Source organism: Dendrobates tinctorius, unplaced genomic scaffold (assembly GCF_039654945.1).
Source record: "Dendrobates tinctorius isolate UK_male_01 unplaced genomic scaffold, ASM3965494v1 ptg000003l, whole genome shotgun sequence".
Lineage (NCBI taxonomy): Eukaryota > Metazoa > Chordata > Amphibia > Anura > Dendrobatidae > Dendrobates > Dendrobates tinctorius.
Window position 1 is genome coordinate 69,894,759 of NW_027361671.1, and position 27,793 is coordinate 69,922,551.

Consider the following 27,793-nt stretch of genomic DNA (forward strand, 5'->3'; position numbering starts at 1 on the left):
ATGGTCCCTACTGCCCCCGCAGGCAGTATAAAGGGCCCTCCATCCCCCGGACACAGTTTAATGTCCCCCACAGCCCCTCAGACAATACGAGGGCCCCCCTAAGTATGATGGCCCTAACACACAATATGTTGTCCCCAAATTATCAACAGACAGTATGCGGACACCTACACAGTTTGAGGGGCCCCACAAAAAATATCCCCCACAGGTAGCATGAGGGGCCCTTGCAGCCTCCCCTCACTTAGTGCTGAGGGCCCCTACTGCCCCTAGCGCAGTTTGGGAAGCTCCACGCACTGTTTGGCAGCCCCCGCCTTACACACTGTGTCACCCTCACAAGTACTGACAGAATTAAAAAAGAAAAAAATTGCAAACTCCTCTCACCTTCCGCTGTTCCCTCGATGTCTTCAGTGTTCTGTGCCGACTGAGGCTTTCCCGGACGGGGGCGTGATGTAATGAGCCGCTCTCAGACACACTGGCATAGTGGGGCAGCGGTCTGCTCCCTGCTGCATCATTCTGTTCAACATTATCTGCATCCCACAGATTCTGATTTAGTTGAAAGTGCAGAGTTGGCGAGGAACAGGGCGATGACACTCGGCTCACGGACCCCAGAGCAGCCGTGTGGTCTGCCACTATGGACGGCCTGCCTCCAGGTACGCCATTTATTTCTCACCATTTTGGAGACATCAGTCTAAAGCAGTGCTCATTTGCCCCAAAAGATCATGTTTCCAGGATTTCCCTAGTTCTATTTGAATATGACAGCTTCATCTACCCACTACGACTCCAGCGCCACTTCTCTGCTGCTGCCCACCACTTCCAACTTGAACACTGCAGTCAATCACTGGGTTTAGTGGTCAGGCTGAAGCCTTATCATCAAAGATGGGTGGCAAGCGGTAGCACTGGGTCAGCAGGGGTGGTTCCTTATCTACTGTATGTTATGTCACTGCCGTCTTTAGCTTATTTTTTTCCCATCCTCTTTATCTTAGAACTGGAAACTCAATGTAAATTAACACAATAGCCATTTTTCGTGGAAATTTTCTAGGAAGTAGAACATGAAGCACTTGTACAAACTGTTCTGACTCTGTGGCCATTTTCTTTTAATAGGGAAATTTAGGATTGCTCCCTGTGGAGAAGGGAACTGTCACTTGGCAAGGAATCGTTTGAAGCTTGCTATATTAGTTGTCATTTCAGATAGGGTTATAATGTGAGCGTCCAATTTTCTTGTGTTCTTTTCCATTTTTGCCAGTGGTCCCCATCTGTGTAGCCTGTCACCTGTTATGCTCTGTGACCCTGTGACCTGGGTGTCACCAGCATGTCATATTGCTGGCTACTAATTAGGGAGCCTGAGGATCCCACTTCCCCAGCTCTGTAGCCTTCCAGTAGTTGCCTGCATCAGCACGTTCTGTCATACATGTCACCTGCAGAAAACGTGTGGTTGCACATTGTATTTGTCCGTTATAAATGATACCAGTGGCCCCAGATGGGGGTGGAGATGAATATTTAGGTCACAGAGAAATTAACCTGCCATGTCGTGGGCGCACTCATTGTTATGATGCACACGTCTGTTTCGTTGGAGAGGATTTGCTTACAGATTAGGGTATTCTGCTGCTATAACTTGAATTGCCCCCTTTATAAGCAGGGATGATTCAGGTTAGAGAGGAATTTTGGGGGAACCAATATGGGCACCTCTCCATTAGCTTAGAGGAGCGCAGCCCCCATTGACCATTGACTGTATACCGCAACTTCTGCGGACAGTTGTATGATGGGAGTCATTGAGAAAAATAATAAATGTAATGTGCACACTTCATTTTCTTCAATTCTGCCATTCTTCTGCATTTTTTTTTCCTGGTTAAAAGATGTGCCAATGCATCTTTGGGGGATTTTTGGTTGTGTTTTTTTTTTTTTTTTTACATACACATATGCATGATAGATATACGGTACTTGTTATGGTAAAACATTTAAATAAAAAAAATTAAAAAAAACCCACTTACTGAAACTCATTAATATTGAAACTGACACAAACGGTTTGTGAATGCAGTTAAAAGGAAATTATGTAAAATTATTACAGTATGTGTAGCGAGTAGTGGAGTGATGAGAATATAACTTTTATTTACTCAAGTTTAAAAGGGGCGGCTGTTATAAAGATATATATAAATATACCTGAATAGCAACAAGACAGTGTGACCATACCCTTACAGGCACTTTTACACGTTCAGTATTTGGTCAGTATTTTACATCAGTATTTGTAAGCCAAATCCGGGAGTGGGTGAAAAATACCTAAGTGGTGACGTGTTTCTATTATACTTTTCCTCTGATTGTTCCTCACCTGGTTTTGGTTTTCAAATACTGATGTAAAATACTGATAGTGTGACCATAGCCTTAGGCTGGAGTCACACATAGCGACTCACCAGCGATCCCGACAACGATATCAACGTGTCAGGATCGCTGGTGAGTCGCTATGTGATCGCTGGTGAGCTGTCAGACAGACAGCTTCACCAGTGATCAGCACAGCGACGCCCAGCGCAAGGAAGCTGGTAACTAGCGCAAGGAAGCCTGTCGCACGCAGCGATGCGTGGTGGCCAGTGGGAGACCAGCGACCAAAAAAAAGTCCTGGCCTTTCCTGCAGCGATCAGCGATACCGGCAGGGGGGCCGGTCGCTGATCGCTGTCACACACACAGCGATCTCGCTGGTGAGATCGCTGTTGTGTCACAAAAATTGTGACTCAGCAGCAATCTCGCTAGTGAGATCGCTGTGTGTGACGGGGCCTTTACTGGCATAAGAAAACTACAGTGCCAAACACATAAGACACATCATTTGCACCTAATAGACCAAAGCAAATAGAAGTAGGTCACACATCAGGTCAAAGAGGCACGGAAACCACCAGGTGCATCACAGTGGTACTCTGAGCTAACAAAATTGCATCGCAGTGGCTTTAAATCAGTAGCATAGAGGGTACCGTAATATGCCGCCAGGGCTAGACTCACTAGCTGCATACTACCTGAAGAATGGCACCAGAGAGCTCACACAGAATCCCACTGCTGCTACCACATGTGAAGAACCCTCACCTAGCCACACCCCGCCTGACGTCACTGTTACGTCCTAGGGATCACGTGGTACACTCTCACTTGCACCAACATGACTATCTGCACCCACTGGGGACATGCAAGTTCAGCTTGGCACAGTTTTACACAAACAACCTCTGTCCACACAAGCCTAGGGAGGCACGGTTAGTGAAAGGATGTTTCCCACGCAGTCACTGACGTGGCACCACACTCGCTCACAACACTGACAGGTCCCTTTCACTAGTACCAATGAAATATCGCCTGGTAGGACTGCCGCAAGTTCCTCGATAGATATAAGCCTGGTCCGTTAACGGGACTATATTGGGCCAGAAACCAGCCCCAATACCATGGTAAGTTAAACTGAGAATACGGATGTGTGGATCGAGATAAAAGAGCAGCCCAAGGTTAAATTATATGTTTAATCGCCTTAAGGGCACACTATACAATACACTATATACACAATGGTTATACATATTGTGGGGAATGGATATATGTGTGTGTGTGTGTGTGTGTGTGTGTGTGTGTGTGTGTGTGTGTATGTATGTATGTGTGTATATATACATGTGTGTGTATATATATATATATATATATATATATATATATATATATATTCTCAGCTGGGATCTTTTCTTTGGCACAAGCGGGTGGCTATGGAGTCACAACGGCAGTCTAACGAGTTCCACACGGATATGGGCACGGCATATTTTATTGTGCACATTGGTCATTCAATGTTACACATGCCAAACATGAAATAAATTATGTAAGGCCATCTGGCCACTAACTAACAATAGAAGGCTAACTACAAAATAAACCTATACAACAACAAAGAAGTCCATGTACTCTTACTGTGTCAGCTCCCAGCCCAGCAGACGAGAGAGATCCCAGCTCCTCCTGATTATATCAGCTGGATCCATCAGGAATCAAATCTGGATTGAACGTGTGGACGGGGAACCACCAGTCTTTTCCACGCTGATCACTAAAGAAACCAGGACCAGATTACAGTGAAATAAACCAGCTTCACTATCAGTACAGGGAGACATAAGCAATGAAACGAGGGGAAATATATCTTGTTTTCTAGTACCTCTCCCCTTGGCACCTCACACAATACAATGTTTAGAAATTCAAATACAATAGTGGTAGAACAAAGTATGCAAAATATAAGAGTTAAGGGGGTTTTACACACAGCGATATCGCTAGCGATATCGCTATAACATCACCGATTTTGTGACGTTATAGCGATATCGCTATGTGTGATACTTCCCTCCGACCGGCTCCCCCGCTGTCCATCGCTGATCGCGCGAGAATGTCCGGCTCCATTTCTCGTCGGGCACTTCCTGCTGGGCTTCCTGCTGGCGCCGACGAGCGACGCGTGGAGGCGGGCGGGAGGACTTCAGGATCGCTGTGTGTGAGAGGTATCGTGCGCTGCGTCGCTGCTGCATCGCTGCTGCATCGCTGTGAGGTCTGCCTGTGAGACAGCTCACTAGCGATCATTTAGCGATGCACCAGCGATCCTGACCGGGTTGGATCGCAGGTCGGATCGCTGGTGCATCGCTAAATGTAAAGGGGCCTTTAATTACCAGTCAGATGAAAGACCTGGCTTGCGGGGGATGGGCTGCCACATGGGAGGCTTGTGGTCCCCTTTGTTCCTTGACTTCTCCCCACATGATGTGTCATCGCAACCTCCCCTGAGGAAAAGCAATGGGCCATGCTTTACATGAGCATTTAACCCCCTTAAGTCACTCTCCTCCTTTTGTCTGGGCGGAACCTAAATCTCCTCCCCTAGCCTCTGGTAGCTAAAAACTCCAAAACCTATGATGGGTCATAACTCCTTAATAGATGATACTAGGGAGGTGGTTTTAGCCCCATCGCACCCGGCCGGGCCTCTGCTATGCATTTAGACCAAACACAGCTTTGCTACCTGGCTCCTACTATCCATTCTACGGCACTCCACACCCTGGGGAGCTAGAGCGGATCGTGACCCTGGAAGGTGTTCGGCCAGTTCCAGAGATCTCAAAAATGTAACAGGTGTGTGACTAGGAAGTAGATGCATGGATTCCATATTGCAAGCAAGAATTTTTGTCCTGATCTTAGCTGGCTCGGGGTGTGAGATCTGTCACTCGCAGCCTTTTGAGGCTTGACCCCCTGATGAGTAAATGTCTTGTTACAGCTGATCAGACAAAGGGGGTTTTATAATCCCACTTCAAATAAAATATAAATGATTGACATGAAATTATATCTTTAGTATTATTCACACTACCTTGATCTGTCGAGCAGCAGGAGACACTTCTGTATTATCCAGAAGACTCCTCTGATGGATCACTGAGAAGAAGCGCGTCCCTGGAACTTGTCCACATCCACAATGCCTTGAGTGAGAACGTTTCTTTTACAATATATATATGTAGATTGCCGAATCAAGGATAATTTATGGTTTGGTACTATTGCATTGCTTTAATGATTTTTTGGCGATATGGTACTTTCTATGCTATTGATTTAATTCCACTGCGGTGCAATTTATGACTGAGCTTGCTAGTGTTAGCTTAGAGTAACACTGTGGCGCACCTTGTGGTGTCTGTGCTTCTTTGCCCTGATGAGTGACCTAGTTTTAGTTGATTTGGACTATTAGGTACAAGTAACATGCTTTATGTGTTTGGCACTGTCGTCTTTTTATACTACTGACAGGCACATTTAGGCTGTGTGTCCCGTTTGTCCCGGTCAAAATGCTTCAAAAATGCATAGAAGAAGCATTTCATTCATTTTAAATGAATTCCGCACTTTTTGTGCACATTGATGCGTTTTTTTCCGCGCAAGTCCGCGTTTTTAGCTATTTTCTATGAGTCAGAAGACGCCCTAAAAAAAAGCATCAAAAGCGCACAGGTTTTGCGGAAAAACCGCTCGAAAAACGCGGAAATAAAACACACGTTTTCTGGGAAAGAGGCCGGTTTTGAAGTAGAAATTTTCTGCATACGTGGGCACATAGCCTTACACGGTTTTGCTGCTAATCAGGAATATTTATATATTTTTATAACCATACCCCTTTTTAACTTGAGTATATAAGTTATACTTTAATCACCCAACTACTCGCTACACATATTCTCTACTGGTGGGATCTAATCTGACTGTATACTCAGCTACTTAGCGTAAAATTACGGTATTAAAAAAATTCCTATATTCACATTTGCAGTTAAAATTATTCTACCCTCATATCAGATTAAGTTCATGAATAAAGTTTCAAACTTTTTGCTGTTTAAATTTCTCTTGTCTCATTGTATTGTAAAGGGGTTTTCTCAGATTGTATTTCTTAGAGTGCACCACTCCTAGCTTCCTGCTTTTCTGGGGGGCAGTGCATTCCTGAACTTTGGTTTTAGAGCCTGTTTGCACTGCATGTTCTTTATCTAGGAAACCAGCCAGGTTTGGTCTGCATTATGGCTGCAATGAGCGGTACACTATAAAATTTAAAAATCCTTCCATTCTTGAGAATTCTCACAACTGAGAATATTTAGTATAATAATATATGGTAAATTGCAAAATAAGTTCCTTATAATGCATTGCAGCTATCACATGCCATGACATGGAATAACTGAGCCTATATAAAGAGACCTATACTAGATTGTATAAAAGCGGGGAATTCAGTGGCCATTTTACGGTGATTTAAGGTAGTTAGAAGCTGGGCTGTGGTGTCGGTAAGCCAAACCTCTGACTCCGACTCCTCAATTTTGCGGACTTACTACTCCGACTCCACAGCACTGGCTCAGTACTGAGCATGTACATAAAGTGCAGCACAGATTCATCTCATCTAAAAGCAGAGATCCTTCTGCAGCCTCTGACAGACCCGTGAGAGTATCCCCCTTCTTCAAGTAGCCTCCGGACACTCAGGACCAGGCTTCTTGGGATAAGAGGTGTGAAATTAACAAACCAGCCTGGGGGCATTCACCTCTGATGCCGAGACCCACATCCTTTCCTTTGAACCGTAGCCCTTCCAGTGCGCCAAGTATTGTAGGGAACGACGTTGGAGGCGAGAATCTACAGTACAATCCTCGAAATCTGAAACTCGAGATTTCCATCAACCATTATTGGGGTGGTGGTAGGGGTGAGGTCTCAAGAGGTTCCACATACTTCTTGAGCAAAGACATTGTGGATCTTAAGCGCCTGAGGTAGCTCAAGACTAAATGTTGTTGGATTAATGACTGTAGTTTATTTCATAGGGACTAATAAATCTAGGTCCCAATTTTCATGAAGGAACCTTCAAGCTGACATTCCCGGTAGACAACCACACAAAGTCTTTCACATTCATATCCGGACCTGGCAAGCGTTTTCTGTCAGCTATATGTTTGTACCTGTCCCCCATAGTCTTCAAATTACTCAGAACCGCCCGAAACACTGAGGAGAGCGACACAGCAAAACTTTCCTCTTCTGGAACTCCCAAAGCCCCTCCCCACTAAAAGTACCAAACTGCGGATGGTAACCGTATGCACCAAAGAACGGTGACCTACCGATAGATTCTTAACGGTGATTGATAGCAAATTCTGCCAGCGGTAAGTAGGATGCCCAATCCTCCTGATTTTCGGAGACAGAACACCAGAGATAAGTCTCCAAATTCTGGTTAATGCGCTCGGTCTGTCCATTCGACTGGGGATGGAAGGCAGAGAAAAAGGAAGCTGCATCCCCAGTTGAGAACAGAACGCCCTCTAGTACTTGGAAACATCGTGGGTCCCTGATCTGACATCACATCAGAGGGAACCCCGTGAAGCTTCACAATCTCATTTATAAACACCTGAGCAAGAGTCTTGGCATTCAGAAGTGCCGGTAATGCGACGAATTGAACCATTTTACTGAACCGATCTACAACCACCAAAACCACAGTCTTGCCTGCAGATACCAGTAGGTCCGTAATAAAATTCATGGACAAGTGGGTCCATGGTCTACTAGGAATAGGTAGTGGAAGAAGGGTTAAGAAGGTACAGTATCTGCAAGGCCAAATGCAGAGATCTTCTGCAGCTAGATGCAGTGCGACTGTCTGCAGCCTCTGACACACCCGAGACTCCGTCTGGCCATTCGTACTACCAAACGAAAGTCACAACTCCTTTGCCTCTAGCAAACATATTAGTGGGATGAAAGCTGAGGGCGTTATGAAATATATGGCATATCGCTTGTCTCAGTCACAGCAGGATGATGTAATCTCTGACCGCTACACCTTCAGTTTGAGTTAGTCATTTGTGATCAGGCAGAACGTTCTGTACAGAATACTTGGAGGAATAATTTTTGGAATATTTTTTAATATTTAAATCAGTGCACTGAGTTTTGAAATGAGCTATTGGTCACTATTGGGTTACCATCCAGTTCAATAGTGGGTTCAGTTTGACATTACTAAGGCTGTGTTACTGTGTTTCAGACCTTTAAAACCAGAGAGTGTTACGTATATCTTTTGCAGGGAAATTGGAGGCTTTGCATTATTAGAATTTACAGCAGATTGAATTTTTGGTAAAAATTAGTTAAACCTGGCGAATTTGAATTTAAAAGATTCAAACATCTCTAGTACTTTTAGGTTGCAATGGCAGCCAAGAACCAGCTGAAGGACCTCATGGCTGCCATCTTAGTGCTGAAATAAAGCTCATCATGGCTTCATAGAACATTGGAATTTTGTCTATATATTGGAATATACAGAACAAGCGATCAAGTCCTCTTAGAAGTAAAAGGCAGATTTGGTATTGCCACTAGTGTAAAAGACTGCTTTATCAATGTATCAAATTGTTTATCCCATACAGTAAACACCATAAAGAGAAAATAATTAATACAAATGAAATGTCAGAATTGCTGTTTTTTAGTCACTGCATCATGCATGAAAAATGCAATAAAAAGAAATCAAAACATCATAAGTACCTCAAAATAGTATCTATAAAAAATGACAGCTAGGCAGACAAAAACTCCTCCGCTTTTCTTGTCCTGATAAAGAATGTCTGTACTACTTTGTAACACGCTAACTAAATAAAGAAAAAACGCATGAACTTTCGGTCTGGAATTGGATTTATTAACGTATATGGGATAGTAGCAGTGCAGATTATCCGCAAATCGTCCTTATCTATATATTCAATCTGTTCATGCATCTTAGTGTATACAGTGTGCTGCTGTATTCTTTGGTTTATATATAATGCAGCCATAGCAGCTTGTGCCTGTTCACACTTCATTCTGTTATATGTTGGTAAGTTTTTTGTTTTCTATTATTTCTTTTTATATATAGTAACAAATTTGTTTTTCTTTGTCTCCAGGTTTTTAGAATAGAAGTATTAGTAAATGGAAGAAAACATTTTGTTGAGAAGAGATATAGTGAATTCCACGCACTCCATAAAAAGGTAAGTTGTAAGCAGAGCGGCCATTGCTTTGTCATAGTGTCGTCATCATCACAGTAGGCGATCATTCCTATATGGCCACGTCCACAAGTGTTTGCTCAGTATTTTACATCCTAGTCCAAAACTAGGAGTGGGTGACAAATGCGGACATGGTGTCTCTATTATACTTTTCTTCTAATTGTTGCTCTCCTGATTTTGGCTTACAAATACTGATATAAATTACTGACTGTGTGAACGTGGCCTTATGCTATCAGTGCTCTGATATTCGCCGGGATGGCAGAAGACATAATGAACCTGACTGCACAAGACCATAACATGCTTCTAAAAATGGTAATATACAGTTAGGTCCATATATATTTGGACAGAGACAACATTTTTCTAATTTTGGTTCTAGACATTACCACAATGAATTTTAAACAAAACTATTCAAATGCAGTTGAAGTTCAGACTTTCAGCTTTCATTTGAGGGTATCCACATTAAAATTGGATGAAGGGTTTAGGAGTTTTAGCTCCTTAACATGTGCCACCCTGTTTTTAAAGGGACCAAAAGTAATTGGACAATTGACTCCAAGGCTATTTCATGGACAGGTGTGGGCAATCCCTTCGTTATGTCATTCTCAAGCAGATAAAAGGCCTGGAGTTGATTTGAGGTGTGGTACTTGCATTTGGAAGGTTTTGCTGTGAAGGAAACAGGCGGTCAAAGGAGCTCTCCATGCAGGTGAAACAAGCCATCCTTAAGCTGCAAAAACAGAAAAAACCCATCCGAGTAATTGCTACAACATTAGGAGTGGCAAAATCTACAGTTTGGTACATCCTGAGAAAGAAAGAAAGCACTGATGAACTCATCAATGCAAAAAGACCTGGGCGCCCACGGAAGACAACAGTGGTGGATGATCGCAGAATAATCTCCATGGTGAAGAGAAACCCCTTCACAACAGCCAACCAAATGAACAACACTCTCCAGGAGGTAGGCATATCAATATCCAAATCTACCATAAAGAGAAGACTGCATGAAAGTAAATACAGAGGGTTCACTGCACGGTGCAAGCCACTCATAAGCATCAAGAATAAAAAGGCTAGACTGGACTTTGCTAAAAAACATCTAAAAAAGCCAGCACAGTTCTGGAAGAACATTCTTTGGACAGATGAAACCAAGCTCAACCTCTACCAGAATGATGGAAAGAGAAAAGTATGGCGAATGCGTGGTACAACTCATGATCCAAAGCATACCACATCATCTGTAAAACACGGCGGAGGCAGTGTGATGGCTTGGGCATGCATGGCTGCCAGTGGCACTGAGTCACTAGTGTTTATTGATGATGTGACACAGGACAGAAGCAGCCGAATGAATTCTGAGGTCTTCAGAGCCATACTGTGTGTTCAGATCCAGCCAAATGCAGCCAAACTGATTGGTCGTCGTTTCATACTACAGATGGACAATGACATTGACAATGACAATGACAAAAGACATTTCATTTCATATATATTTAGCTCTGGCTGGGATAGCACGCGTGCGGGCTTACGCGTGCAACAGATTAAGTGCAACAGGATAAAGTGTTTTGCAGTTAGACAATGCAGTTGGACAGGGCAGGAGACAGGTAAGGTGCATAAGTTTTTCATGCACGCTTGCTTCTTGGTCAGTCGTACTACGTATGCATTGATCATATTAACCTGCTGCTTATTTGTCTTCACTTCTGCTTTTTAACAACTCGCCTGCCCTTTTACATATTCTGTGCACTCTCTGCATATCCACCCCTCCCTTTTCCCCTCTCCCATGTTTAACTCTGAGGCTCTATTGACATTTCTTACCCACACCAAACCATCCAAAACCTCCATGCAGCACTCAAAACGTTCATACAAATCATCCCACCACCTGCTTTTTCTGTTTTTTCTCCTTTTAATAGTTGCAGGTGACATCTCCCCCAACCCTGGGCCTCCCTCCACCAGCATACATTACTCTCCTCCAGCTGCATATAGAAACCCTGCTAATCTTATTAACATTCAGTGCATGCCTTCTCCTCTCACTTTCCAAAGTGCTCTCTGGAATGCACGGTCTGTGTGTAACAAACTGACTTACATTCACGATCTTTTTCTCTCTAATTCCCTTAACCTTCTGGCTATTACAGAAACCTGGATCCAGCATTCAGACACCACCGCTGCTGCCTCTCTCTCGTTTGGTGGGCTGAAATTTTCACATACCCCCAGACCTGAGAACAGACAGGGTGGAGGTGTTGGTTTGCTGCTTTCATCACAATGTGCTTTCCAGGTCATCCCCCCGGTTCCATCACTTACATTTCCTTCCTTTGAAGTCCACGCCGTCAGACTCTTTAAGCCCTTCTCCTTACGAGTGGCGGTCGTTTATCGCCCTCCAGGCTCCTCCCGCCAGTTTCTAGACCACTTCACCACCTGGCTTACTCACTTTCTGTCCTGTGACATCCCCACCCTCATCATGGGAGACTTTAACATCCCCATCAATGATCCGCTCTCCCAGTCTGCCTCTCATCTTCTTTCTCTAACTTCTTCATTCGGCCTCTCACAGTTTACTAATTCTCCTACACATGAGGACGGGAATACTCTGGACCTGGTTTTCTCCCGTCCCGGCTCGCTGCACGACTTTACTAATTCACCTCTCCCGCTCTCGGACCACAACCTTCTTTCCTTCTCTGTCAAGAATTGTCTCCTCACCCGGGACACCCCCACTTACCACACTTATCGGAATACACGTACCATTAATACCCAACAGCTTAGGGACAATCTCCACACATCTTTAGCCCCCATCTCCACCCTCTCCTGTCCAGACATAGCATTGTCACACTTCAATAATACACTGAAGAATGCCCTAGATGAAGCAGCACCTTCTATACGCAGAAAAACCTGGCACACAACGCAAACACGCTCTCTTCAGCGATGCTCGAGGTGTGCAGAGCGGCAGTGGAGAAAATCTCTCTTAGCAGAAGACTTCATCCACTATAAGTTCATGCTCAAAACCTATAACTCTGCCCTTCATCTGGCCAAACAATCCTACTTCACCACCCTCATCACCTCACTATCCAACAACCCAAGACGACTTTTTGAAACCTTAAACTCCCTCCTGAAACCTAAAGTACAGGCCCCCATCACCAACCTCAGCGGTGAGGATCTGGCCACTTATTTCCTAGAAAAAATCAACCACATCCATCAGGATATCTCAGCCCTATCTCCTCAGTGCCTGGATCCCCTTCCCTGCCGCACCTCAAGCTCACTAGACATCTTTGAGCCTGTTTCAGAAGAAGAAGTTTCCAAGCTCCTCGCTTCTGCTCGGCCTACAACCTGCAACAGTGACCCTATTCCTTCACAGCTCCTGCAGTCTCTCTCACCAGTGGTCACCACTCACCTGACTAAAATATTTAACCTCTCTCTTTCTCCAGGTATATTTCCCTCCTCATTTAAACATGCCATCATAACCCCTTTACTTAAAAAGCCATCCCTGGACCAGAACTGCACTGCTAACTACAGACCTGTCTCTAACCTTCCCTTCATCTCTAAACTCCTGGAACGCCTGGTCCACTCCCGTCTAATCCGCTATCTCTCAGATAACTCTCTTCTTGACCCCTTACAATCTGGTTTCCGCTCGTTACACTCTACTGAAACTGCCCTCACTAAAGTCTCTAATGATTTAATAACAGCTAAATCGAAAGGTCATTGCTCCCTGCTGATTCTCCTGGATCTCTCTGCCGCATTTGACACTGTGGATCACCAGCTCCTCCTCACTATGCTCCGCTCTATAGGCCTCAAGGACACAGCCCTCTCCTGGTTCTCCTCCTACCTCTCTGACCGCTCCTTCACTGTATCTTTTTCCGGCTCCTCTTCCTCTTCTCGTCCCCTTACTATCGGGGTCCCGCAGGGCTCAGTCCTAGGCCCCCTCCTCTTCTCTTTATACACTGCCCCTATTGGACAAACAATCAGCAGATTTGGGTTCCAGTATCATCTCTATGCTGATGACACCCAATTATACACTTCTTCCCCTGACATCACCCCTACCCTAATTCAAAATACCAAGGATTGTCTGCTGTCTCTAGCATCATGTCCTCCCTCTATCTGAAACTAAATCTCTCTAAAACTGAACTTCTTGTGTTTCTCCCCTCTACTAACCTCACTCTACCTAACATCGAAATAACCCTGGAGGGTTCAACCATAACTCCCAAGCAGCATGCCCGCTGTCTTGGGGTCATATTCGACACTGAACTTTCCTTTACTCCGTACATCCGATCACTCAGTCGCTCTTGTCACCTGCATCTTAAAAACATCTCCAGAATCCGACCTTTTCTCACCTTTGAAACTGCTAAGACTCTTACTGTCGCTCTTATTCATTCTCGTCTGGACTACTGCAACTCTCTTCTGATCGGTCTCCCTCTTACCAAACTTTCTCCTCTCCAATCCATCTTGAATGCGGCAGCCAGGGTCATATTTCTGTCCAGCCGCTTCACCGATGCCTCCATCTTATGCCAGTCATTACACTGGCTACCTATTCGCTACAGGGTCCAGTATAAACTCATCTCTCTCACCCATAAAGCTCTCCACTGTTCTGCACCGCCTTATATCTCCTCTCTCATCTCTGTCTATCGCCCTACACGTGCCCTCCGTTCTACAAATGACCTAAGACTAACATCCCCCGTAATCCGAACCTCGCACCTCCGTCTCCAAGACTTCTCTCGTGCTGCTCCAGCTCTCTGGAATGCACTTCCCCAGACGATCAGACTGATACCTAGCCCTGACCTATTCAAGCGCGCTTTGAAAACCCATCTCTTCAAAGAAGCCTATCACATCAACTACTCAGCAAGCTAACTTTGCCCTGTTCCCTACTTCCAAATATTATTCTGAATCTGCACCCTACTATTCATCTGTCTCCACACCCTTCATGCACATAACTGCACTTGATACTTGTCTATTGCACTTAAACACACGGGCTGATGACCGGATCATGCAGCTTTATATGAAAATCCCTATTATAATTGCCAGACCTGAATTAACAAGCATTTCTCACCTACTGTGTCCCCCCATTTCCTTGTAGATTGTAAGCTTGCGAGCAGGGACCTCACTCCTAATGTCATTGTTTGAATTGTCTTAACTTGTATTGAATTTATTGTCTGTACATGTCCCCGCTTAATTGTAAAGTGCTGCGGAATATGTTGGCGCTATATAAATAAAAATTATTATTATTATTATTATTATGACCCAAAACATAAAGCCAAAGCAACCCAGGAGTTTATTAAAGCAAAGAAGTGAAATATTCTTGAATGGCTAAGTCAGTCACCTGATCTCAACCCAATTGAGCATGCATTTCACTTGTTTAAGACTAAACTTCAGACAGAAAGGCCCACAAACAAACAGCAACTGAAAACCACCACAGTGAAGGCCTGGCAGAGCATCAAAAGGGAGGAAATGCAGCATCTGGTGATGTCCATGAGTTCAAGACTTCAGGCAGTCATTGCCAACAAAGGGTTTTCAACCAAGTACTAGAAATGAACATTTTATTTACAATTATTTAATCTGTCCAATTCCTTTTGGTCCCTTTAAAAACAGGGTGGCAAATGTTAAGGAGCTGAAACTCCTAAACCCTTCATCCAATTTTAATGTGGATGCCCTCAAATGAAAGCTGGAAGTTAGAACTTCAACTGCATCTGAATTGTTTTGTTTAAAATTCATTATGGTAATGTCTAGAACCAAAATTAGAAAAATGTTGTGTCTGTCTATATATAATATATATATATATATATATATATATATATATATATATATATGTGTGTATATATATATATATGTGTGTATATATATACTGTATATGTGTATGTATATGTGTATATATATATATATATATATATATATATATATAATATAATATGGACCTAACTGTATTTGGGAATTTCATAGATATCATTTGTAATAGGAAGACCATAATCAGACAGCTGCTCTTTTACCACTTCAACGATACAGGCTGCCACAAACAGGAATAACACTCAGGACGTCACAAAATTGTAGTTTTATAGATGATGTTAAAATGTAAGAATTTAGTAGACAAAAGTAAGAGTTGCTATTAATGCGTTACAATATCACATGTATAAATATGGAAACTCTTATAAATCTAACACTTACAAATGTGGTGATCGTCCATACTGGACACCTGTGTTATTTCCTGAATGTCGTTCTTCATCCAGTGTAATTCATCACTCACCCATTTGCTCTGTCATGGACGCCAACAGCTGTGATGATGGCCGACTGAAAGCTTGACACATTTATAAAGTGAAGGGAAAGGATGAGGAGATATTGCCTTGACAGTGATTAGTAATGAAAAAGACCTCAGACTGTAAATTCCATAGAGGCAAGAAGCTGCTATGTTGAGGTCGGCCATGAAGTGGAGATTTCTAAATGATTGTTTTGGAGGCAGTGCACTTTTCCCTCTATTTATATTATAGCTAAAATACAGTCCGGTGCCAAGGATTTGATAGATTACAAAGTTACAACGCTAAAACCACCTGCCTAATGTTGTGTAGGTCCCCTCATGCCTCAAAAACAGTTCTGACCAGGGTGGTGGAGTCCACAAGAACATTCAAGGTGTCCTGTGTTGTAAGTGGTGACCTCCATGGATCAGGCTTGTTTTTCCAGTACAGCCCACAGGTGCTGGATCACATTAAGATCTGGAGATTTTGGAGGCCAAGTCTACACCTTAATTTTTAATCTGTGGCAGCTCTCATTGTCCTGCTAAAAGATACCACTGCTGTTAGGAAAGACCAATCCCTTGCTGCAGTGTGCTTGGTCTGGAACACCTAGGTAGGTGATCTGTGTGAAAGTAAAACGAATGCCAGGGTTCAACAAAATGGCAAATTTCCTAGCAATATATTGCCCAGGGCAGCAAACTGCCTCCGCTGGGTCGCTTTCTTCCCAAATCACATCTTCCTCAGATAATCAATGCACATACACACGGTCAAAATTGTTGGTACCCCTCGTTTAATGACAGAAAATCCCACAGTGGTGACAGAAATAACTTGAATCTGACAAAAGTAATAATAAATCAAAAATCTATGAAAATGATCAAATGAAAGTCAGATATTGCTTTTCAACCATGCTTCCACAGCACGAAAAATAATGTAACAAAAGGGACATGTTAAATGGCGGTGTGTCCACTAATTAGCATCACAGGTGTCTACAATCTTGGAATCAGTGAGTGGGCCTGTATAGAGGGCCACAGATACTCACTGTGCTGTTTGGTGACATGATGTGTATCCCTCTCAACATGGACCAGAGGAAGCGAAGGAAAGAGTTGTCTCAGGAGATTAGATAGAAAATCATGTTAAAGGTAAAAGTTATAAGACCATCTCCAAGCAGCTTGATGTTCCTGTGACTACAGTTACACATATTATTCAGAAATTTAATTTCCATGGGACTGTAGCCAACCTCCCTGGATGTGGCCGCAAGAGGAAAATTGATGACAAATCAAAGAGACGGATAGTACAAATGGTAACAAAAGAGCCCAGAAAAACTTCTAAACAGATTAAAGGTGAACTTCAAGCTCAAGGAACATCAGTGTCAGATTGCACCATTCGTCGTTGTATGAGCAAAAGTGGATTTCATGGGAGATGACCAAGGAGGGCACTGTTGAAAAAAAATCATAAAAAAGCCAGACTGGAATTTGCCAAATTACATGTTGACAAGCCACAAAGCTTCTGGGAGAATGTCCTATGGACAGATGAGACAAAAATTGAACTTTTTGGCAAGGCACATCAGCTCTATGTTCACAGACGGAAGAATGAAGCTTATCAAGAAAAGAACACTGTCCCTTCTGTGAAACATGGAGGAGGCTCTATGTTCTGGGGCTGCTTTGCTGCATCTGGCACAGAGTGCCTAGAATATGTGCATGGTACAGTGAAATCTCAAGACTATCAAGGGATTCTAGAGAGAAATGTGCTGCCCAGTGACAGAAAGCTTGGTCTCAGTCGCAGGTCATGGGTCTTGCAACAGGATAATGACCCAAAACGCACAGCTAAAAACACCCAAGAATTGCTAAGTGGAAAACATTGAACTATTCTGAAGTGGCCTTCTATGAGCCCTGACCCAAATCCTATTGAGCATCTTTGGAAAGAGCTGAAACATGTCATCTGGAAAAGGCAACTTTCAAACACGAGACAACTGGAGCAGTTTGCTCTTGAGGAGTGGGCCAAAATACCTGTCAAGAGGTGCAGAAGTCTCATTGACAGTTACAGGAATCGTTTGATTGCAGTGATTGCCTCAAAAGGTTGTGCAACAAAATAATAACTTAAGGGTACCATCATTTCTGTCCAGGCCTTTTAGTTTTATTGTTTTAAAAATTCTGTGGAAGTATGGTTGAACAAATGAAAGTCAGACATTGCTTTTCAGTTTCATAGATTTTTGATTTATTATTACTTTTGTCAGATTCAAGTTATTTCTGTGACCATTGAGGGTGTTTCTGTCATTAAACGAGGGGTGCCAACAATTTTGACTGTGTGTATCTACAAAGAAACAAATCGTCAACGACCTTAAAATAAATCCTAAAATTTTTTAGAAATACATCAATGCCAAAAAGATAAAAATAGATGGTGTCGGCCCCTTAAAAAATGTCAATAGCAAGATAATTACAGAGGTTAAAAAAAGGCTGAGTTATTAAACAGGCACTTCTCATCCGTGTTCACCTATGAACTTTCTGTTACATGGATCGTTCAACAAGGCAAAAATCAAAATTCACAACCTGATTTAACTAGTTTCACAAAAGAAGAAGTACGCCTGCGTCTGAGCAAATTAAACATATACAAATCCCCGGCCCAGCTGGCGTTTGTCCACGGATACTGAGGGAATGGAGCTCAATAATAGACAGACTGATGTATCTCATATTCGTAGACTGTCTTGTAACAGGTGAGGTGCCACAGGATTGGAGGATGGCTCACGTGGTACCAATATTTAAGAAAGGTAAGAAGCTCCCGACCAACTCTTCTCAGCACTGTTGCAGGTGAATTGATAGGTTTCTCACTCGCATGTGCATGGGGAGAGAGCAGCGCTGGGAAGAGCCGGCCAGGGGCAGAGCCGGATGGTCATATCTTCAAAGTTTGTTTTCTCTGAAACGGCAGAGTGCTTCAGAGAATCATATGGCAGGTTGTATTTCATGCTGCCCGGAAATTGGGCATCATGAATCGTCTGACAAATTTGTTTTTACACTGCAATCACTCTACAAGACCTACTGATGGGGATGGTCTGATCCAGTCTATAGTCATAATTAATTCGTAATCTAACGTATAGGTACACGAGAGATATTTTGGCTTGAGCTCAAGAGTTTTGCCTGTGCCATCTACTTTAGGGGCTAGCTGTTATACACATCTGAGCTCTTGAAAACCGAAAAAGGAGATATGAACTCAAGTACACAAAATATAACAATCTTTATTACATGTAAAAATACATACGATACATAAACATTAAAAAGCTGGGAAACCCAATTAGAAATACCACCACTCACAGGTCCACTACAAAAGGATATACAAAAAGCCAGGGCACGGTGCTGCTCTTACATAACCGCCAAACAATACGGGAGTAGTGGGCACAAACATACCCCAAATGTATTAATCACTAAGATTAATTGGTGTGATTAGTTAATTATTCCGCCCACTGTCTACATGTAATACGCCCCCCTCCCTGGATATGGTGAGGATTTAAATGTACCCACCCTCTAAGAAGCGAATAACCAATAGCACTCATTGTAAAAGGAAGGTGATTTGTGAGGGGATTTATGATTGGATTGCCTTGTATATAAAGACACGCTCTGGTAGGTGTGATGTTAACCCCCAGAAGAAGGCTGAATGCCGAAACGTACGTAGGGGCTTATATCACCACCCACAGGAGGTATGTTATTCTCTTGTATTTGGACACTGTGCCTGTTTATGGGGAATCTTAGTGATTAATACATTTGGGGTATGTTTGTGCCCACTACTCCCATATTGTTTGGCGGTTATGTAAGAGCAGCACTGTGCCCTGGCTTTTTGTATATCCTTTTGTAGTGGACTTGTGGGTGGTGGTATTTCTAATTGGGTTTCCAAGCTTTTAAATGTTTATGTATCGTATGTATTTTTACATGTAATAAAGATTGTTATATTTTGTGTACTTGAGTTCATATCTCCTTTTTCGGTTTCTATGTAATTTTTGAACTCAAATATGGGTCCAATATTTAGTAAGGGGCTATAATAGTATATGATATGTTTCAATATGCTCCATTGTTGGATTTCAACACCTCCGTTAACATCTGAGCCCTTGCTGCATGTGCTGGGATGAGCCAAATATCAGATCCCAGCACTTTAACTCTTCACATACTGCTGTCGGTAGTACCAGCGGCAAGAGAGGCGTTTGACAAAGGGAGATTGCTCCCCTTGTCAGCCATCGAAATCCCTGCAGTGTGATTGTGGAGTGTCCAACAAGGAGATCTAACAATGGCCGTCATGTCTGCTGTATCACTCAGTCAATCAGATGCCCCTGGAAACAGGGCCTGATAGATTGACTGAAATATTGCCTATATTGCTGCTTCTATTTACCGTCATTCATGTTAAATAAGTGATCAAAAAATCATATGTATTCCAAAGTAGTGCCAATATCAACTAGTGTGCAGATTTCTCTGGAATAAGACATGGGATTGCAGATATAAAGTTATCGTGTTATTCAGCTCCCTATGATCTGCGTACCCATCTAAACGGCTCAGGAGGGTTGGTTCTACTGACGGATGCCCGTTAACCCAGCCTAAATTAGCTTACAGTAGCGTGTAAAAGTTTGGGCACCCCTGGTCAAAATTACTGTTATTGTGAACAGTTAAGCAAGTTGAAGATTACATTATCTATAAAATGGCTAATGTTAAAGATGACACATTTCCTTTGTATTTTAGGAAAATAAATGTAATATATATATACAGTATGTGTGTGTATTATGAAAACTCAGCCTCCTCTAATCTTGTGCCAGACACCAGTAGCCATGGGTTCTTCTAAGCAGCTGCCTAGCACTCTGAAAATGGTGGAGGCCTATAAAGCAGGAGAAGTCTATGGCACGGCACGGTGGCTCAGTGGATAGCACTGCAGCCTTGCAGCGCTGGGGTCCTGGGTTCAAAACAGCACCACCAAGGACAATATGTATGTTTTCCCCGTGTTTGTGTGAGTTTCCTCCGGGTACTCTGGTTTCCTCCCACATTCCAAAGACATACTGGTAGGGAATTTAGACTGTGAGCCCCATCGGGGACAGTGATGATAATGTGTGCAAACTGTAAAGCGCTGCGGAATATGTTAGCGCTATATAAAAATAAATATTATTATTATTATTATTAAGATGGCAAAGCATTTTCAATTTGCCCTTTCCTCAGTTTAAAATGTTATTTAAGCAAACCTGTCAGCGGATTGTGCTCCGTAACCTACAGACAGTGTCAGGTTGGCGCTTTTATGTTATACTGATTAAAATGATATCTTGGCTGCAGGGTGCCCAGACTTTTGCATCTGCCCATTTTCCTTTTTGCAATTTTTAAAATGTAAAAGATGAAAATATAGTTTATATTTATACAGCAGAAATGTGTCATCTGCAACTTTAGCTCTTTTAACCCCTTTCCTACATTGGACGTACTATTCCGTCCATGTGACCTGGGACCTAAGTCCCAAGGACGGAATAGTATATCTAATGGGATCAGTGGCGCTCACGGGGGGGAGCGCAGCTGATCGCGGCTGGATGTCAGGTGCAAAAATTAAAGATGTGTCTGACAGGATATCAGGACTCTTCAGACCTACAGATGACTACCCATTCCTGCTACTACATGTGGGGACAAATGACACCGCAAGAAACGACCTGGAAACCATCTGCAGAGACTTTGAAGACTTAGGCAAGAAAGTGAAAGAACTGGGAGCGCAGGTGGTCTTCTCTTCCATCCTCCCAGTGGATGGCCATGGACCAAGGAGGTGGAATAAGATTCTGCAGGTGAATAACTGGCTACGTCGATGGTGCCGTCAGCAACGATTTGGATTTCTGGATCACGGAGTGAACTACTTATACGATGGACTACTTGCTAGAGATGGGGTGCACCTTACGAAGACTGGAAAACATGTATTTGGAAGTCGCCTTGCTACACTTGTAAGGAGAGCTTTAAACTAGAACAACATGGGAAGGGAAGCAAAAGACCAGAAAAAGCCATACACCTGACAAATGCTATTGAGAACTCTGCTATTAGAAGTGGAAAGGAAGAACAAAGACGAAAGAATCTAATTAATAAAAATATTGGAGAAAGAGAAACCAATCACAAACTAAAATGTTTCTATACTAATGCACAAAGCATGGGCAACAAACAAGGAGAATTGGAACTACTAACACAGGAAAAGAAATATGATGTCATTGGAATCACTGAAACTTGGTGGGACAATACACATGATTGGAATACAAGACTAGAAGGATACAACTTATTTGCAAGAAACAGACTTGATAAACGAGGAGGGGGTGTCGCATTGTATGTTAGAAACGCGTATATCTGCACAGAGATTGAAGCTTCAGAGACTGGGAGTTCTGTGGAAACTGTTTGGGTAAGAATACAAGGACAGAACAATGGAAAGGACACCATTGTAGGCATTTACTACAGGCCGCCTGTGCAAGCTGAAGCTATGGATGAACTCTTTATGCATCAAATGGCCAAGTTCTCCAAAAAATATGACATAGTTGTCATGGGAGATTTCAACTATCCAGACATTTGTTGGGAATCTCTCTCAGGCAAAACTAACAGGTCAAGGAAATTCTTATCCTCTCTTGCTGACAACTTTATCTTCCAAAAGGTAAGGGAGAAAACAAGGGGAACTGCTACCTTGGATCTAATCCTTATAAACAGGGAGGAAATGGTTGAGGAGGTAAAAGTGGCTGGGACCCTAGGAGGTAGCGACCATGCTATTTTAGAATTTTGGATAACTAGAGGCGGAAGACCTGTGAAGACTCAGACATCAAGGTTAGATTTCAGAAAGGCAGATTTTAAGGGATTCAGAAAGAGAATTGGAGGGATCCAATGGCTGGATATCCTTAAAGACAAAAATGTCCAGGAAGGATGGGAAATCTTGAAAAATGAAATTCTCAAAGCACAGTTGTTAACAATTCCGAAAAGAGGGAAGAATAGGAAGCAGTTAAGGAAACCAGGATGGATGAACACAGAACTTAAGCACATGCTAAAAAGGAAGAAAAAAATGTTTATAAAATGAAAAGAGGGAGGCATATCTAAAGAAGAATATAATGCTGTCTGCAGAACCTGCAGGGCACAAATCAGATTAACTAAAGCTGAAAATGAATTGAGGCTTGCAAGAGATGTCAAAAGCAATAATAAAGGATTTTGGGGATATGTCAAAAGTAAAAGAAAAGTCAAAGATGCTATAGGATTTTTACAGGATGAAAATGATGAAATGGTAAGACAGGATGTTGAGAAGGCTGAACTTTTAAATTCCTATTTTGCATCTGTTTTCTCTCAGAAAGGAAATGTAACATCAACTGTTATTCACTGTCCTATTAAGGGAATAGAAGAATCCAGGATATCTATAAACAGAAAGATAGTGAGGAAACACTTAGCTAGCCTAAATGAATTCAAGTCTCCAGGTCCAGATGAATTACACCCCAGAGTACTGAAGGAGATAGCAGAAGAAATTTTTGAACCCCTCTCTATAATCTTTGAAAATTCTTGGAGAACAGGAGAAGTGCCAGAAGACTGGAGAAGAGCAAATGTTGTTCCTATCTTCAAAAAGGGGAAGAAGGTGGACCCAGGTAACTATAGGCCGGTGAGTCTGACTTCTATACCAGGAAAGATCTTTGAACAAATTATTAAACAACATGTATGTCAATACCTGGATAAGAATGAAGTGATTAAACAGAGTCAGCATGGGTTTGTAACTAATAAGTCATGTCAGACTAACTTAATTTCCTTCTATGACGGTATCACTGATTGGGTGGATCAAGGAAATGCTGTAGATATAGTATATCTTGACTTCAGCAAAGCATTTGACAAAGTCTCTCATACAATCCTTATTGAAAAAATGATTAAGTATGGAATGGACAAGGCAACTGTTAGGTGGATTCATAACTGGCTTAGTGATCGGACCCAAAGAGTGGTCGTAAATGGCTGCACATCCAGTTGGAAGAATGTCTCAAGTGGGGTACCACAGGGCTCTGTCCTGGGCCCTGTATTGTTCAACATCTTTATCAACGATTTAGATGAAGGAATTGAGGGTAAACTGATTAAATTTGCTGATGACACAAAGCTAGGAGGGATAGCTAATACTAGAGAAGAGAGAGAGAGGATTCAAAAAGATTTAAATAAACTGGAGAAGTGGGCAGCAACTAACAGAATGGTTTTTAACAGGGAGAAATGCAAAGTACTACATCTGGGCAATAAAAATGGAAAAAACATATATAGAATGGGAGGAATAGGGCTAAGTGACAGCACATGTGAAAAAGACTTGGGTATACTAATAGATCACAGACTGAATATGAGTCAACAGTGTGATGCAGCAGCAAAAAAGGCAAATGCAATTCTAGGATGTATTAACAGAAGCATACAGTCTAGATCACGTGAAGTCATTATTTCCCTCTACTCCTCTTTGGTCAGACCTCATCTGGAATATTGTGTCCAGTTTTGGGCACCACATTTTAAAAAAGACATCAACAAACTGGAGCAAGTTCAGAAAAGAGCGACCAGAATGGTGACCGGTCTGCAAACCCTGTCTTATGAGGAAAGGTTGCAGGATTTGGGAATGTTTAGTTTGCAAAAGAGAAGACTGAGAGGAGACTTAATAGCTGTCTACAAATATCTAAAGGGCTGTCACATTGTAGAAGGATCAACTTTATTCTCATTTGCACAAGGAAAGACTAGAAGCAATGGGATGAAACTGAATGGGAGGAGACACAGATTAGATATTAGAAAAAACTTTTTGACAGTTAGAGTGATCAATGAGTGGAACAGGCTGCCACGAGAAGTGGTGAGTTCTCCTTCAATGGAAGTCTTCAAACAGAGGCTGGACAGACATCTGACTGGGATGATTTAGCGAATCCTGCTTTGAGCAGGGGGTTGGACCAGATGGCCCAGGAGGTCCCTTCCAACTCTACGATTCTATGATTCTATGATTATCACAGCTGACACCCGGCACAATGTGTCAGGGGCGGTCACGGACCGCCCCCGACACGTTAACCCCTGGCACACCGCGATCAAACATGATCGCGGGGTATCGGGGATTAAAGGAAGCATCGGCAGGGAGGGGGCTCCGTCCGTGCTTCACTGCGACCCCCACAGCAGCGCGATGTGCAGCGCCGCTGCGGGGGTCGCCTTCCCTGCAGGTCCCCGGATCCAATATGGCGATGGGGGCCTGCAGGGAGCTGGCTTCCTCACTGCCCGCAGAGCGCAGGCATGAGGAATCCTGCAGCAGTGCCTGTGACAGATTGCTGATCTGTCACAGCAATCTGTGATGTGACAGATCAGTGATCTGTCACAGGACAGTGATGTCCCACCTGGGACAATGTAATAAAGTAAAAAAAAAAAAAATATTCCCTAATAAATTCATTTTTTGTAAATATAAAACAAAAAAACAATAATAATAATATTTGGTATCGCCACGTCCGTAATGACCCACCCTATAAAACTGTCCCATTAGTTAACCCCTTTAGCGAACCCCTTAAAAAATAAAAATAAAAAACGAAGCAAAAAATAATGATTTATTATCATACCACCGAACAAAAAGTGCAATAACGCACGATCAAAAAGACGCATATAAATATCCATGGTACCGCTGAAAATGTCATCTTGTCCCTCAAAAAACGAGCCACAACACAGCATCATAAGCAAAAAAAATAAAAAAGTTACAGCTCGCAGAATAAAGCGATGCAAAAATAATGATTTTTTATATAGAAATTGCTTTCATTGCATAAAACCGCCACAACATAAAAAATGACATAAATGAGGTATTGCTGTATCCGTACTGACCCGAAGAATAAAACCGCTTTATCAATTTTACCGCACGCGGAACGGTGTAAACGCACCCCCCAAAAGAAATTCATGAAACGCTGGTTTTTGTTCATTCTGCGTCCCAAAAATCGGAATAAAAAGCGATCAAAAAATGTCACGTGCCCGAAAATGGTACCAATAAAACTTCAACTCGTCCCGCAAAAAATAAGACCTCACGTGACTCGGTGGGTCAAAATATGGAAAAATTATAGCTCTCAAAATGTGGTGATGCAAAAACTATTTTTACAATAAAAAGCGTCTTTTAGCATATGACGGCTGCCAAAAATAAAAACCCGCCATAAATAGTAAAACAAACCCCCCCGTTATCACCCCCTTAGTTAGGGAAAAATAAAAAAATATTTTTTTTTTTATTTCCATTTTCCCATTAGGGCTAGGGTCAGAGCTAGGGTTAGGTTTGGAGTTAGAATTGGGGGATTTCCACTGTTTTGGCACATCAGGGGCTTTCCAAGCACGACATGGCATCCTATCTCAATTCCAGCCAAAAAAGTTAAATGGCGCTGCTTCCCTTCCGAGCTCTGCCATGTGCACAAATAGTGGTTTACTCCCACATGTGGGGTATCGGCGTACTCAGGACAAATTGCACAATAACTTTTGGTGGCCTGTTACCTTTGGGAAAATAAAAATTGGGGGTGAAAAGATCATTTTTGTGGAAAAAATGATTTTTTTTTTTATTGTACAGCTGCACGTTATAAACTTCTGTGAAGCCCTTGGGGGTTCAAAGTGCCCACCACAAATCTAGATAAGTTCCTTGGGGGGTCTAGTTTCCAAAATGGGGTCACTTGTGGGGGGTTTCCACTGTTTAGGCACATCAGGGGCTTTCCAAACATGGCATGGCGTCCAATCTGAATTCCAGCCAATTTTCCAGTGAAAAAGTTAAACGGCGCTCCTTCCCTTCTGAGCTCTGCCATGTGCCCAAACAGTGGTTCCCCCCACATATCAGGTATCAGCGTACTCAGGACAAATTGCACAATAGCTTTTGCAGTCCAATTTCTCCTGTTACCCTTGGTAAAATAAAAAAATTGAACCTGAAGTATTTTTTTTGTGAAAAAAAGTTAAATGTTCATTTTTTTTTTTAAACATTCAAAAAATTCCTGTGACGCACCTGAAGGGTAAATAAACTTCTTGAATGTGGTTTTGAGCACCTTAAGGGGTGCAGTTTTTAGAATGGTGTCACTTTTGGGTATTTTCTATCCTATAGACCCCTCAAAGTGACTTCAAACATGATGTGGTCCCTAAAAATAAAATGGTGTTGTAAAAATGAGAAATCGCTGGTCAACTTTTAACCCTTATAACTTCCTAACAAAAAAAAATTTTGGTTCCCAAATAGTGCTGATGTAAAGTAAACATGTGGGAAATGTTATCTATTAAGTTTTTTGTGTGCCATATCGCTGTGATTTAAGAGCATAAAAATTCAAATTTGGAAAATTGTGAAATTTTCAAAATTTTCACCAAATTTCTATTTTTTTCACAAATAAACGCAAGTTATATGAATGAAATTTTACCACTAACATGAAGTACAATATGTCACGAGAAAACAGCGTCAGAATCACCGGGATCCATGGAAGCGTTTCAGAGTTATTACCTCATAAAGGGACAGTGGTCAGAATTGTAAAAATTGGCCCGGGAGTTAACGTGCAAACCACCCTTGGTAGTGAAGGGGTTAAAGACTATTTAATCGTCAACTTGCTTAACTGTTCACAATAGCAGTAACTTTGACCAGGGGTGCCCAGACTTTTACATGCCACCGTATTAGTAGGATGTACAGTAGTTAAACAGTCTGTTTCCTGTCCGGCTTGAACCTGCCATGAATATTTAGGTTCACCACAGCAGACCTGCTGTAGTTTTTTCCCATTGCTATTGCTATTTAATAATTATATGAGGGAATTGCCATTTATAGATTCATTTTCTAAAATTCTCTTTTTTTATTTGCAAGTTTTTTTTTTTTTTTAAAAAGATGGGGTTTGTGCTAATTGATGGGTGACGATAAATGCATGTAATCTTTTCTACAGCTGAAGAAAAGTATTAAAACTCCAGAGATGCCCTCAAAGCATGTAAGGAACTGGATCCCTAAAGTGCTGGAGCAGAGGAGGCAAGGACTTGAGTCATACTTACAGGTAAAATGATGTGTTCTTTATATCCAGGGACTATATTGTACAGTATTTCACTGCGCCTCCCAGACAATGCTCTCCAACGTCACAGACGTTCCCACCGAGTGTCACACAGGATAAGGCCAGTCCTGGCTTTCTAGAAGATGAAGTGAGGAAGGCTGGTTTGACATTGCAGTAGAGCATTTAAATCCATAAAACTATGGAACTTATGGAACAGCGGCGTGTGCCAATGTTCGTCAGGGCGT

At 42.4% G+C, this 27,793-nt stretch overlaps 1 protein-coding gene across 1 annotated transcript in view; it reads left to right on the forward strand.

The window, feature by feature from the left end:
- Window positions 1-27,793, forward strand: part of SNX24 (sorting nexin 24) — a 219,554-nt gene that overhangs the window by 117,218 nt on the left and 74,543 nt on the right. Inside the window, exons 2-3 of the mRNA XM_073556433.1 lie at window positions 9,321-9,404; window positions 27,450-27,554. Coding sequence (XP_073412534.1) covers window positions 9,321-9,404; window positions 27,450-27,554 — 189 coding nt within the window. The remainder of the gene's footprint in view (window positions 1-9,320; window positions 9,405-27,449; window positions 27,555-27,793) is intronic.